Source organism: Pungitius pungitius, chromosome 1 (genome assembly GCF_949316345.1).
Source record: "Pungitius pungitius chromosome 1, fPunPun2.1, whole genome shotgun sequence".
Classification (NCBI taxonomy): Eukaryota; Metazoa; Chordata; class Actinopteri; order Perciformes; family Gasterosteidae; genus Pungitius; species Pungitius pungitius.
In genome coordinates, this window is record NC_084900.1 from 13,600,433 (window position 1) to 13,614,181 (window position 13,749).

General features: G+C 44.4%; 1 protein-coding gene across 2 annotated transcripts; it reads left to right on the forward strand.

Annotated features, from left to right (window-relative positions):
- Positions 1-79: 79 nt before the first annotated feature.
- On the forward strand, positions 80-13,061 carry LOC119222842 (NLR family CARD domain-containing protein 3-like). 2 transcript variants are annotated; one of them, XM_062562113.1, is made up of 11 exons: positions 80-318; positions 2,721-2,835; positions 2,924-3,301; positions 4,197-4,275; positions 4,380-4,578; positions 4,738-6,538; positions 6,994-7,167; positions 9,592-9,765; positions 10,711-10,884; positions 11,846-11,892; positions 12,041-13,061. In XM_062562113.1, exons 2-11 carry the CDS (start codon positions 2,747-2,749, stop codon positions 12,667-12,669), a joined length of 3,744 nt encoding a protein of 1,247 aa, XP_062418097.1. In that variant the 5' UTR covers positions 80-318; positions 2,721-2,746; the 3' UTR covers positions 12,670-13,061. The 2 variants fall into 2 exon arrangements, with proteins under 2 accessions (XP_062418097.1, XP_062418096.1); XM_062562112.1 differs by having other exon boundaries at positions 81-318; positions 2,718-2,835.
- The last annotated feature ends 688 nt before the right edge of the window (positions 13,062-13,749 follow it).

Consider the following 13,749-nt stretch of genomic DNA (forward strand, 5'->3'; position numbering starts at 1 on the left):
TGATGACGAGGGGATGGTTTGACATGGTTGACGAAAATTAACATTCTTTCACCATCTCGCATTCATTCATATTAGTTTGTGTTTTTGTTTGTTTTCCTGTTTTCTTACTTGAATTTGGTATCAAAGCGATAACTAAACCTCGTGATCCACACTCCGTACAAGATGGTGGCGCTAATGCGGCGATTATTGATTATGCACCGTCAATAAGAAAAGGAGGAAGAGGAGGAGGAGTAGGAGGAGAAGGAAGATGAAGGAGTGAGCGAATCGGTAGAAAGTCACCAGAGCTTCATTTGAACATCTCAAAGTGTTCATAGACCTGTGAGTATGTCCCGTGATACACGGAGTGCGTGTGTGTGTTTACGGGCGGTGAACCTTCCCAAAGTTGAACAAACACGGAAATAGTTTGCGTCGGTGGCGCGAGTATCGGTCCAGATGTTTGAGGCTCTTTCTCAATACCTGACTCATGTAGATGTTCTCGGCCCTTTCGCAATACCTGAGACGGCGAGAACGGACTCGGGAGACGGGCCCTTTCTCAATATGCGTTCTTGTGTGGACTTTTGTTCTCGTGGACTCGTGGAACGTCATCAATCGCAGCCCGAGTACTGTTCCAATTCTAAAGTCCGCATCTGGCCGAGAACGGTCATAATACCCGGATGTGACTCGCCCCGCCCATTTTGCCGGAGCAGGCTCGTCTGTTCTTGTGAGAGCCAAATATCCCAGAATGCATTTCACCTCAGCAACAGGCAACGAAGATAGAGGGAAATAAACACAACTTTATGTCGAAGTTTATAAATACTATTTATAAAAATGTATAAACTTCGACATAAAGTTGCGTTTATTTCCCTCTGTCGTTTCCTTCTGTGAACAAAAGTCCACACAAGAACGCATATTGAGAACTCGCGGGAACGCGAGAACGGAGAACGGTCATTTCCGCAATTGGAACAGCAGCTGACTTGATGACGTCACCACCTCAGCTGGTCTTGCCAATACGTTTTAATTTAGTTTTTTACTTAAATATTTTACTATTAACAAGCTTTTGTCTCATTTTCATTTACAATTAGAAATGGTATATATAATATTGAGCACCACATATATATATATAATCAGTCATAAAATAATTAGCTTTATCATTTTAGGAGGAGGAGGTTGGATACAGTAACAAAAAATAAACTATTATACTAAAATATTTGAATGCACACACACCTACCGTTTGTCTTGTTACTCAAACATCAAGAGGCTGATAATCAGTGTAGTGGTCCTCGTACAGCAAGCTGCTGACCACACATCAAAGATCTTACAGATAACTATACAATAATTCATATGTGGAATTTTTTTATTCATTGTTATTATAATTCAGAGCTTCATAGTTTCTTTGAAGCTGAAGTTCTGCTGCCGAATTAGAGTCTCGATGACGGTCTCCTCATTTCCTTTAATTAAAACATCGTTAGTTTTAATGCACAATGATGGACAATAAACAAGCTGCACTCTGCGGATACAGACAATACGTTAAAGTTTAAACATGAAGTTATGAATCTAAACTCTGTCCTCAAACAGACGTAACCGGTGAACAACATCAGTCTCTGACACTACATTAAAACTTATGAAGACTCGTTATAGTAGTTAAATCTCATGTATAACCGCTACGGAGCATTTCACAGAAGACTCGCCGAAAACAGGCTGCTCTGTGCAGGCTGAGATGAACGGACCGCCCGGTGCTGGAGGGTCTGACGGTCCGTTAACTACACCTCACATCTCCATCCACAGAGCAGATTGTTACAAAGGCTGAATGTTGACAAACATTTGCTTTAACAACAAAAGTTGCTTTAACAACTAACTTCAGTCATACAACTACATTATGTTACTTAAATATAGTAGTATCTATAAACTTCGACATTAAGTTGTGTTGATTATCCTCTGTCGTTGTTCGGGATGACGGTCATTTCCGCGTTAAAACTGTGTGCGTGTGTGTGTGTGTCTACATACACACGTCATATATACTGTATATATATGACAAAACTCAATATCGTCCACCAACTCGGTGATTCTCACACCGTGGGGCGTGACCCTCTGGTGGGGCCCGGAGTTATTTTTTTTGGAATAAATTATAATATTATTATAAATTAATTTTAATAATCATTTTATTTATTATAAATAATCAATTAGGGGCTGGAGTGTTGGTGTATATTTTCTGTTTAAATACAAATTATTTTATTTGTTTATTTGCTTGAGATTGAAATTTTAACTAACTTTTCTTACAGTTTATTAGATGCACCTGACAATGATCAGTGCAATAAGAGGAGGGGGTGGGACCCAATCACAAGGCTGGCTTTTGTATGGAACGGCACATTTTGACCTTACGTTGTCCACTATCATAATCATGTTCAAATTAAACAACCAAATGTAAAACATAACGGACATAAATGAGAACACAAGGATTGAGGGTTCTTCCAATGGAGCGACAACGTGCGAGTCAAGAAGCAAAGTCCGGGCACAGAAACCAGGAAGTGCAAAGGCAGGCCACCACTAAGTAATACTTCTATTGATGTCAATGATTGAATTTCACATTATTAACCTCACACACACACACACACACACAGTCTACTTCAGTCTTTCAGCTTCATTCAGATAGAAGACGATGACAAACAAGTGTCCCATTAGCGTTCCTCAAGCTCTGTGTGTTTGTCCTGATGAAGATAATAATGTGTGAGATCTCCCAGCAGGTTGTTGTGAAGGTGTGGACTCTGCTATGAATCAGGCGGAGGACCCAGAGGACGGAGTCCCTCCCTCTGAGGCCCCTCTGTGTGGGGAACATGACAGACAGACCAAAGCTCAGAGGTGAGAGGACCATCACCAACTGTCCTCCACTCTTCTCCATGTCCCAATGTCTTTGGCTCACTGACTCTGGTTCTACATGTGTGACCAGGACCCATCAGAAACTAGGACCTGTTCCTGGAGCTGGACCTGGACCAAGCTGTGTGTCCATGAAGAGTCATCAGTCTATGGGTTCTCCTCTACACTTCAAAGATGATCAGTCTATGGGTTCTCCTCCACACTTCAAAGATGATCAGTCTATGGGTTCGCCTCTACACTTCAAAGATGATCAGTCTATGGGTTCGCCTCTACACTTCAAAGATGATCAGTCTATGGGTTCGCCTCTACACTTCAAAGATGATCAGTCTATGGGTCCTCCTCTACACTTCAAAGATGATCAGTCTATGGGTCCTCCTCTACACTTCAAAGATGATCAGTCTATGGGTCCTCCTCTACACTTCAAAGATGATCAGTCTTTAGGGTACTACAGGTAGGGCGCTGGGGGATTTTTTTTTTAAATAAATAAATGATAATAATATTATTATGAAAAAATAAATTAATCTATCATTAAATAAATTATGATTAAATAATAACAATTTTATTTATTATCCTTTTATTAATCCCTCATGGGGAATTATTCTCTGCATTCATCCTTAGTCATTAAGGAGCAGTGTGCTTCTGTGAACACTGGGGTTTTAGTGTTTTGCTCAAGGACACTGAGACACGGATTAAGCATGGACCAATTTGGTACATTTTTGTTTGGGTGGTGGGGCCCGAACATTTTTCTTCCTCCAAAGTGGGGCCACTGCTCTAACTGGTCTTTGTGTGTTTAAGTGTGAATCATTAACTGTAAACATTCTCAGATGTAAATACAATGTGAGCTAGTTCCTCCACATCAGGATCAGGAGAAGTCACATCTGGAGACAGCTGCAGGTTTCTGCAGCCAGATGACTGGGACTGAACATGTGATTAGAATAAACTCAGTGCTCTGTGGACCAGCTGATGTAGTCTCTGGACTCCATGCAGAGGTTTGGACAAAATAATGTCGTGTAGACTGTGGAAAGGTGCAAAGACTAGTTTCAGAAGATCCAAGGAGACTTCTAGAGGTCAAGGGACGGACTAAAGAGGTTTAGAGTAGTTTCAGACTTGTATCAGTTGCAGAGGCCTGGAGAGGTTGTTTTTATGACCCACAGTAAGAACTAAAAACAGAATTAAACTGATGGCTAACTGTCATTCAATAATAAACTGTCCGTCATCATCGACCGTCTTCAGCATCTGGTTTCCGTGGTGATCAATCATGACAGAAGCCAATATCTTCATCTAATGTTATGTTGGTGTTGATGGTCCAAACACCATGTGAACTGATGGTTCATGTTCCTCCACAGAGAGGACCAGGAGAGCTCAGAGGTTCCCACAGGTCAATCTGCCCAGCAGCATCAAACACACCTGGACTCCATCTTCATGGTGTGTACATGAACAGCTACTTTAACATCTCTTAGTTCCTCATCATCTCCATGCCGCACTTTGTAGACCAGTGGATTGTTCTTTCATAGACTGTTCTGTTCTAGCTGCTGGAGGAGAACATCCTCACTTTTGTGAAGAACGAGCTGAAGAAGATCCAGAAGGTTGTGAGTTCAGATTACCCAGAATGCTTAGAAAAGGAGAATGAGGAGGTGCTTGATGAAGATCAGAGGAGCAGCAGAGAGGCATTTATGAAGATTTCAGTGCACTTCCTGAGGAGAATGAAGCAGGAGGAGCTGGCTCAGCGTAAGAGTGTTTCTCGAAAGATTTGCCATGTTGATAAATGACACCTTTACAAATATCTCAAGAGATGGACAGAATATATTCATGGAGTCATTCTCTGAGGAAAGGACATATTGAAATCTATTCTTTGACCCATTGATCTCCTTTATTGTCTTCATTCAGGACTTCTTGCTCCAGTTTGTCAGCGTGAACTCAAATCCAACCTGAAGAAGAAGTTCCAGTGTGTGTTTGAGGGCATCGCTAAAGCAGGAGACCCAACCCTTCTGAATGAGATCTACACAGAGCTCTACATCACAGAGGGAGGGACTGCAGAGGTCAATAAAGAACATGAGGTCAGACAGATTGAAACAGCATCCAGGAGAGCAGCCAGACCAGAAACAACCATCAGACCAGAAGACCTCTTTAAAGCCTCATCTGGAGGAGAGGAACCAATCAGAACAGTGATGACTAAGGGAGTGGCTGGCATTGGGAAAACAGTCTTAACACAGAAGGTCAGTCTGGACTGGGCTGAAGACAAAAACCACCAGGACATACAGTTCACATTTCCATTCACCTTCAGAGAGCTGAATGTGCTGAAGAAGAAGTACAGCTTGGTGGGACTTGTTCATAATTTCTTCAGTGAAACCAGAGAAGCAGGAATCTGCAGGTTTGAGAAGTTCCATGTTGTGTTCATCTTTGACGGTCTGGATGAGTGTCGACTTCCTCTGAACTTCCTCAACAATGAAATCCTGACTGATGTCACAGAGTTGGCCTCAGTGGATGTGCTCCTCACAAACCTCATCAGGGGGAAGCTGCTTCCCTCTGCTCGCATCTGGATAACCACACGACCTGCAGCAGCCAATCAGATCCCTCCTGAGTGTGTTGGCATGGTGACAGAGGTCAGAGGGTTCGCTGACCCCCAGAAGGAGGAGTACTTCAGGAAGAGGTTCAGAGATGAGGAGCAGGCCAGCAGGATCATCTCTCACATCAAGACCTCACGAAGCCTCCACATCATGTGCCACATCCCAGTCTTCTGCTGGATCACTGCTGGAGTTCTGGAGGAGGAGTTGAAGACCAGAGAGGGAGGAGAGCTGCCCAAGACTCTGACTGAGATGTACATCCACTTCCTGGTGGTTCAGGCCAAAGTGAAGAAGGTCAAGTACGATGGAGGAGCTGAGACGGATGCACACTGGAGTCCAGAGAGCAAGAAGATGATTGAGTCTCTGGGAAAACTGGCCTTTGATCATCTGCAGAAATGCAACCTGATCTTCTATGAATCCGACCTGACAGAGTGTGGCATCGATATCAGAGCAGCCTCAATGTACTCAGGAGTGTTCACTGAGATCTTTAGAGAGGAGAGAGGACTGTACCAGGCCAAGGTGTTCTGCTTCGTCCATCTGAGTGTTCAAGAGTTTCTGGCTGCTCTTTATGTCCATCTGACCTTCTTCAGCACTGGTGTCAATCCGCTGTCAAAAGAACAAACAACCTCCTTGGAGTCCAAACGCTTTAAAGACACTCCTGAACCAAAGCGTCTCTACCAGAAAGCTGTGGTCAGGGCCTTACAGAGTCCTAATGGACACCTGGACTTGCTCCTCCGCTTCCTCCTGGGTCTTTCCCTGGAGACCAATCAGACTCTCCTACGAGGTCTGCTGACACAGACAGGAAGTAGCTCAGAGACCAATGAGGAGACAGTCAAGTACATCAAGGATAAGATAAGTAAGAAGGTGTCTCCAGAGAAAAGCATCAATCTGTTCCACTGTCTGAATGAACTGAATGATGGCTCTCTAGTGGAGGAGATCCAAGAGTTCCTTGGATCAGGACGTCTCTCCACAGAGGAACTGTCTCCTGCTCACTGGTCAGCTCTGGTCTTCATCTTACTGTCATCAGAAGAAGATCTGGAGGTGTTTGACCTGAAGAAATACTCTGCTTCAGAGGAGGCTCTTTTGATGCTGCTGCCAGTGGTCAAAGCCTCCAACAAAGTTCTGTAAGTACAGAGACCATTAGATTCATACATTATGACTTAAACATGCTGCCATCTTTTATACTTTTTGTTCATATTTTTTTCATTGTCGTTTCATTTTTCATTTACACTACTGTTGAGAAAATTAAAATCAATGTTCTTTGTTAGTGGACAGAAGGTCTGTGGCTCTTGAACTGATATGTGGTGTTCCTGAGATAAACAGATCTTAAGGATGATTTGTGAAGCAGAATCTGGGTATTTCCCAAAGGACTCATGTTAAGAAGTTTCATTGCTTCACAACATTTCTCTTCCATCTCCTTCTGTACATTAGTGTGTGTTTGGTTGTTACTGGAAACCTGTCAGTATTCATGTTAATGTGACCCCTCAGTAGCCAACCGTATCTCAGTAATGCAGTGACCTTCCCACCCTCACAGCTCCCTCAGATCATGTGACATGTGTGTTGTTGTGTATATTCGCAGGCTGTCAGGCTGTCAGATCACAGAGGACGGCTGTGCTTCTCTGGCCTTAGCTCTGAGCTCCAACCCCTTCCATCTGAGAGAGCTGGACCTGAGCTACAATCATCCAGGAGACTCAGGAGTGAAGCTGCTGTCTGCTGGACTGGAAACTCCTCACTGCAAACTGGAAACTCTCAGGTCAGATGAAGTTTGTCTTCAATGATTTACATGTCTCTAAACTTTCAGATTTTCTTTTCACCTGGAAATGAACCAGTACTATGGAACCAGAGGAACTAATCTTACACACAACTACAGAATAAAAGCCTCTTTTGTGAATCTAGGTCTGTTTCCACAGACAACTCCATAGAAAATACCTATTCATTACACAGTAGCTTATAAAAAAGTGTTTGACACGGTTCTTTCACATCCAAAGCGTCTTACATTGCATTATAACCCATGCATTACATTTTGCCTGGGATTCAAACCCATATTCAAAACTGCCATTGCTGAAGCTGCGGCAGTGAGTTGTGGCCTCAAGGTCTTAGGTGTATCAAGGGGCTCTAACCCTTGAACCCCGTGGTGGACACCGGTGGTAAGGGAAGCTGTCCGACTGATGAAGAAGGCCTTCTGGGTTATGATATCCGGTGGGTCTCTGGAGGCAGCTGCAGTGAACCGACAGGCTTGAAGGGTAGCAGCCTCTGCCGTGATTGAGGCAAAGCAGCGAGTGTGGGAGGAATAACTATGGAGAAAGACTTTTGGTCGGCACAAAAGTGCTTCTGGAAGACCATCCGGCACCTTTAGAAGGGGGAAACGGGCAACCATTCAAGCTGTGTAGAGAGAAGGATCGGACCCTGTTGGCCGCGACTGAGGAGGTTATCGGGCGGTGGAAGGAACACTTTGAGGAACTCCTGAATCCAACTACTACGCCCTCTTTGTTAGAGGCGGAGGAGGGATTTTTGTCAATTTGCCTGGTGGAGGTCACTGTGGTAGTCAAACAACTCTGCAGTGGCAAAGCCCCGGGGATTGATGAGATTCGTCCAGAGATGCTAAACGCAATGGGTGTTGGGTCTGGGACAGTGCTAAAAGAGTGGCAGACCGGCGTGATGGTACCTCTCTTCAAAAAGGGGGACCAGAGAGTGTGTGCCAATTACAGGGGATCACACTACTCAGGCTCTCTGGTAAAGTCTACTCCAAGGTGCTGGAAAGGAGGGTTCACCCGATAGTCGAACCAAGGATTGAAGAGGAACAATGCGGTTTTCGTCCTGGTCGTGGAACGACGGACCAGCTCTTTACTCTTTTACGAATCTTGGAGGGGGCCTGGGAGTATGCTCATCCAGTCTACATGTGTTTTGTGGATTTGGAGAAGGCGTATGACCGGGTCCCCCGAGAGAAAATGTGGGAGGTGCTGCGGGAGTACGGAGTGAGGGGGTCCTTACCTAAGGCCATCCAATCCCTGTACGCCCAAAGCGCGAACTGTGTTCAGGTGCTCGGCAGTAAGTCAGAGTCGTTTCCGGTGGCGGTTGGCCTTCGCCAGGGCTGCGCCCTATCACCAATCTTGTTTGTGGTTTTCCATGGCGTGGTCGGGGGGAGGAGTGTCTACACTGCTGCGGATTTCATCGCTGCTTTTTGCAGGTCCTGATTGCATCCTTCATCTGCGGCCTCCAACTCTCACTGGAGCGGTTCGCAGCAGAGTGTGAAGCGGTTGGGATGAGAATTAGCACCTCCAAATCTGAGGCCATGGTTCTCAGCAGGAAACCGATGGATTGATTGCTCCAGGTAGGGAATGTGTCATTACCCCAATTGAAGAGACCCCGGGGGAAGACCGAGGACTAGGTGGAGAGATTATATCTCTGCACTGGCCTCCGAACGCCTTGGGATCCCCCAGTCAAAGCCGGTAGATGTGGCCCGAGAAACGGAAGTTTGGGGTCCCCTGCTGGAGCTGTTGCCCCCGCGACCCGACCCTGGATAAGCGGATGAGATAGCTCGCCCGCAATCACAACAAGAAGAAACTTCGTCACTAACATAAAAACACGGAAAAGTGCGATGCAGGAGGGACCAGAGATTTACACAACCTATGCCCAAGAGAGGAGCCGTGTCTGTTTGGAAGGTTTAAAATAAGTTCAGTAAGAAAACTTTATTGCAAAGTTGGTCAAGTCGCTGGTATGGCCTCAGGTGGCAACACTAGCAGCCACAACAGCTAACACACTAAAAAGTTAACTCCCTGGCTAGCTACGAGCAAGAGCAGCTGTTCAGGTGGCCGGCGTTGTTTTTGCGGTCAATACATGAATGTGTTCACTCAAAAGAAAAATATTGTGATCCCATCATACTGTGATATGAATCTTTGCCCATACTGCCCACCCCTAGAAGCCTCACTGTATTTAGCTCTAAAAACAGCATTCAATATATCTGCCTAATCCTAATATTGGCACTACAGTACTTCCTGTAAACCGTGGAGTATGATGAGCTGATTTTTTGCTCTTGTTTAAAATAGAACAAGTGATTGTAAACCCCTCCACTGAACATCTCTTTGCTATTACTGATTGTATTTTTATCCTTACTCATCATCAAAAAAGATTTCATTTTGACTGTTATTTTTCATCTTGTTGATTGTTGTCTCTTCAGGCTGAGTGGCTGTAACCTCTCGGAGAGAAGCTGTGAAGCTCTGTCCTCAGTACTCAGCTCCCAGTCCTCTTTTCTTAAAGAGCTGGATCTTAGTAACAACGACCTGCAGGATTCCGGAGTGAAGCTGCTGTCTAGTGGACTGAAGAGTCCACACTGTGGACTGGAGAATCTCATGTCAGTTTTCAATTACTGTCCATTATTTACATCAACACACATTTCTGACCGGAAAAAGATTCTTTCTTCTTTCATGATTTGGATCAATTATGTATTTTCCAAATATTTCCATAGACTTATTGTAGAGGTTATTTTCAATATAATGGTACACATAGAAATATGGGAGACTAATCATAGTTATCACTAATGTTATCAGATTATGGATGTACATGTAGTGTTTGGTTGTGACCAGTGATGCCAGGAAGATTACTCTAATCTGACCACCTTTTTCAGTACTGAGTAATCTAACTCAGTGTGTCCAAACCAGTAATCAGATTAAGATTACTTTTCCAAGTCACTGTGCGTTACTATTTTTTCATTGATAGTCAAATATATATTTGATTTCTTGCATCTCTGAGAGTGAAGGCACGGTCGTTGACTTGTTGCCATCTGGCGGGCCGGACGCATTACGGCGGCGGGGCGGATGTATGTCCGTTGTTACGTGTGTGCGCATGCGCACACATAGTGAGAGCGAGATGCGCATTTTCAAGTTGGAAATACCAACTTGAAAATGCGCATCTCGCTCTCTCTCCTGTTTGTGTCGCTGCGTGTATGTACACGTGACTGGACCGTCATGCTGCCCCAGGTCAGCAGGACCATCTGCTCGATTAGATAAAGTGAGTGTTGGCATAACCAGTTGTCATTTTTATGTTGAGGCGGCAGGTGTTCTCAGCTGCTGCTGAATGTAACTTGTAATCTAACTTAGTAACTTCACAGATGTTACTTTTTAATAGAAGTAATCAGTAGTCGGATTAATTTTTCAAAGTAACTGTGGCAACACTGGTTGTGACTGGACACCAGTCAGTAACAATGTCAATTTGACCCCTCAGCCGACAATATCTAAGTCCTGCAGCGACCTTCCAGCCTGCACAGCTCCCTCAGATCATGTGACATGTGTGTTTGCAGGCTGTCAGGCTGTTGGATCACAGAGGAAGGCTGTTCTTCTCTGGCCTCAGCTTTAAGCTCCAACCCTTTCCATCTGAGAGAGCTGGACCTGAGCTACAATCGTGCAGGAGATTCAGGAGTGAAGCTGCTGTCTGCTGGACTGCAGGATCCGCACTGGAGACTGGAAACTCTCAGGTAGGAGAGAAAAGACAAAAAGTCAAAGAATCCATTTGTTTTAAAGATTTCAGCTTCACCTGGTTATCGTTGCTTTGCACTGAGAGCCATTTCCCTGGATGAGCGGACTGATACTGCAGGTGACAGTCGGCCACAGACGCTTAGTGAAGAACAGTGTAAACTGTTGCTAGGAGACGGAAAGTGAACAGCAGTGTCACAGACACAGACTGACCCTTTGTACCTCCAACACCCCCCCGCCCCGACCTCCATCAAAGGGTTTGTGGTTGTGACAACGGTGTCTAAGGAGTTACTGTCAGATCTCAAATCATTGCAAGTATCGACCAGTCAGTGGTCTACTGGGAACAATAACCATACACTTAACATTATTTTGGAGGATTGCAACGTAATTGCATCATGTCTTTTATTTTAACTGGTTACTGTAACTGTACGCTCTGTGCTGGTTTCAGATAGTTATACGTATATCTGCAGATCCTTAAAGATGAATGTCAGCAGAGAGACACTTGAATCAGAGGGTAGAACTAGTATGAAGTGTGTGTGCATATTGTTGAAGCCATTACACTGATCTGTGTTTTGATCTATCACATCCAAGTGAGTAAATTATAATCATGCTACCACCTTTGTATAATATCAATGTTGATCATAATGAAATGCTGTTTGTCATGTTAACATGATTGTGATGGCGATTAAGCAATGATGATGATGTTAGGGGGCATTCACTATATTTACACGTCACCGGAGTACAACCAGGTGTGTTGGTGTGCTGGAGCGCAGAAAGGAAAACTACTTTTCAACCGTATTTCGGCGCAGTAATTTATTTACCGCTCCTACATGCATAACAAAACAATACGATAAGTAACACAACCTGAACTAAGTGGTCCATTAGTCACATGGTACTAAAAACAATATCTGCATACTCCTGGTTCTTGTCTCCATGCTCCTCTGACCCCCCTCCTCCTTTCAGGGTGGAGCCTGCTGGAGCCCGATGGTTGAGACCAGGTCTGAGGAAGTGTAAGTGTGCTTTGAGTTTGAATCATGAAGATTCAACCATCTTCACACTGACGTCACTCATTCACCTCTGTGATGTCATCATCAAAGTGTCACTAGATGAACACATGATTAATAACTGCAGCTGTATTGTGTCTTGCTCTCTCATCAGATTCCTGTGAACTCACAATCGACACAAACACAGTAAACAGAAGACTCACACTGTCTGACAACAACAGGAAGGTGACACATGTGTGGGAGGGTCAGTCATATCCTGATCATCCAGACAGATTTGACTCTTATCGTCAGCTGCTGTGTAGAACTGGTCTGACTGGTCGCTGTTACTGGGAGGTTGAGTGGAGTGGAGAAGTTGAAGTATCCGTAAGTTACAGAGGAATCAGGAGGAAAGGAGACAGTACAGTCTGTGAGTTTGGATGGAATGATCAGTCCTGGAGTCTGAGATGCTCTGATAAAGATTACTCTGTCCTTCACGATAAGACAGAGACACAAATTACCTCCTCCTCCTCCTCCTCCTCCTCTGGTAGAGTAGCAGTGTATGTGGACTGTCCTGCTGGCTCTCTGTCCTTCTTCAGAGTCTCCTCTGACACACTGATCCACCTCCACACCTTCAGCACCACATTCACTGAACCTCTTTATCCTGGGTTTGGGTTTGGGTTTGGGTTTGGGTTCTTGTCCCTTTCTGGTTCCTCAGTGTCTCTGTGTTTTCTGCAGGAGGGAGAGACTCCTCCTGGTGGAGAACCTTCCTCTCTGCTCACCAGTGTGACATCCTGTACAGACTGAACTCTGTACAGGATGTCACACAGCTGATGTAGGTTCATGTGGGTGTAGGTGCAGGTGGAGCAGGTGAGGGGTATCTGAGCTGGTCTGGACTCTGGGGGGTCCACAGCTCTCTGGGACTTGTGGTGTTACAGATGGATGTCTGAAAGAGCTCAGCAAGGTGTGTTTTAATGTCTCTGTGGATAAATCAATAGATCATCATCTAGATGTTGGGTTTAATCTTAATCTTTGTGTGTCGCAGTGTTCAAGAAGACATTTTATAAAAAGGTCTCCCCTCCCCCAATATAAGACAAATATATCTGTATGATAAATGATCCTTGTGTGTCTTTCATTAACGTTCATGCTAATAAAAGGTGAAGGACTGTTTGTAAACATTAAAACAACTGAAATATAAACGTGTGATTCTACTATCTAACAGTATATCCCAACCAGTGTTGCCACAGTCACTAAAAAGTAATCAGATTACTGACTACTGACAACTTACATACTTTACAGATTACTTGATTTTTAAAGTAACAAAGTTGGATTGGACCCAAGTTACTTTATTATTTACATTCAGCAGCTGCATTCTACCCGCCTCAACATAAAAATGACAACTGGTTATAACACTTTATCTAGTCGAGGGGGATGGGGGGTGTGTGTGTGTCTGCTGGTTTGTGAGGGCACACGCGCCCCGCTGTTCTAACGGTAGGGAAACAATGGCTTTGTGGCACTTTGTCGCCACCAGCACACAGTGTACAACAAACCTTGACATTTCCAACTCGAACATGCGCATCTCTCTCTCTCCTGTTTGAGAGTCTGCGTGGTCGGTCTGTGTATGGACACGTGACGTCACCCTCATGCTGAAAACGGGACTTTATTGTTGCATCTATTTGGCTTCACTCCCACAGATGCAAGAAATCAAATATATATTTTACTATTAATGACAAAATAGTAACGCACAGTGACTTTGACGAGTACCTTTAATCTGATTACTGGTTTGGACGCACTAACGCGTTACTCTTTACTGAAACACTGATCTCGAGTACGGGGCCTTCAGACATCCATGCAACCTGAAATCAGAATAAGTATCTTTTCTTTAAA

Excerpts from the sequence above, each read along its gene's own strand:
- LOC119222842 (XM_062562113.1), top strand. The coding sequence starts at position 2,747 with ATGAATCAGGCGGAGGACCCAGAGGACGGAGTCCCTCCCTCTGAGGCC. Across the intron at positions 6,539-6,993 it reads AAAGCCTCCAACAAAGTTCT|GCTGTCAGGCTGTCAGATCA; the intron begins GTAAGTACAGAG and ends GTATATTCGCAG. Across the intron at positions 7,168-9,591 it reads TGCAAACTGGAAACTCTCAG|GCTGAGTGGCTGTAACCTCT; the intron begins GTCAGATGAAGT and ends TTGTCTCTTCAG.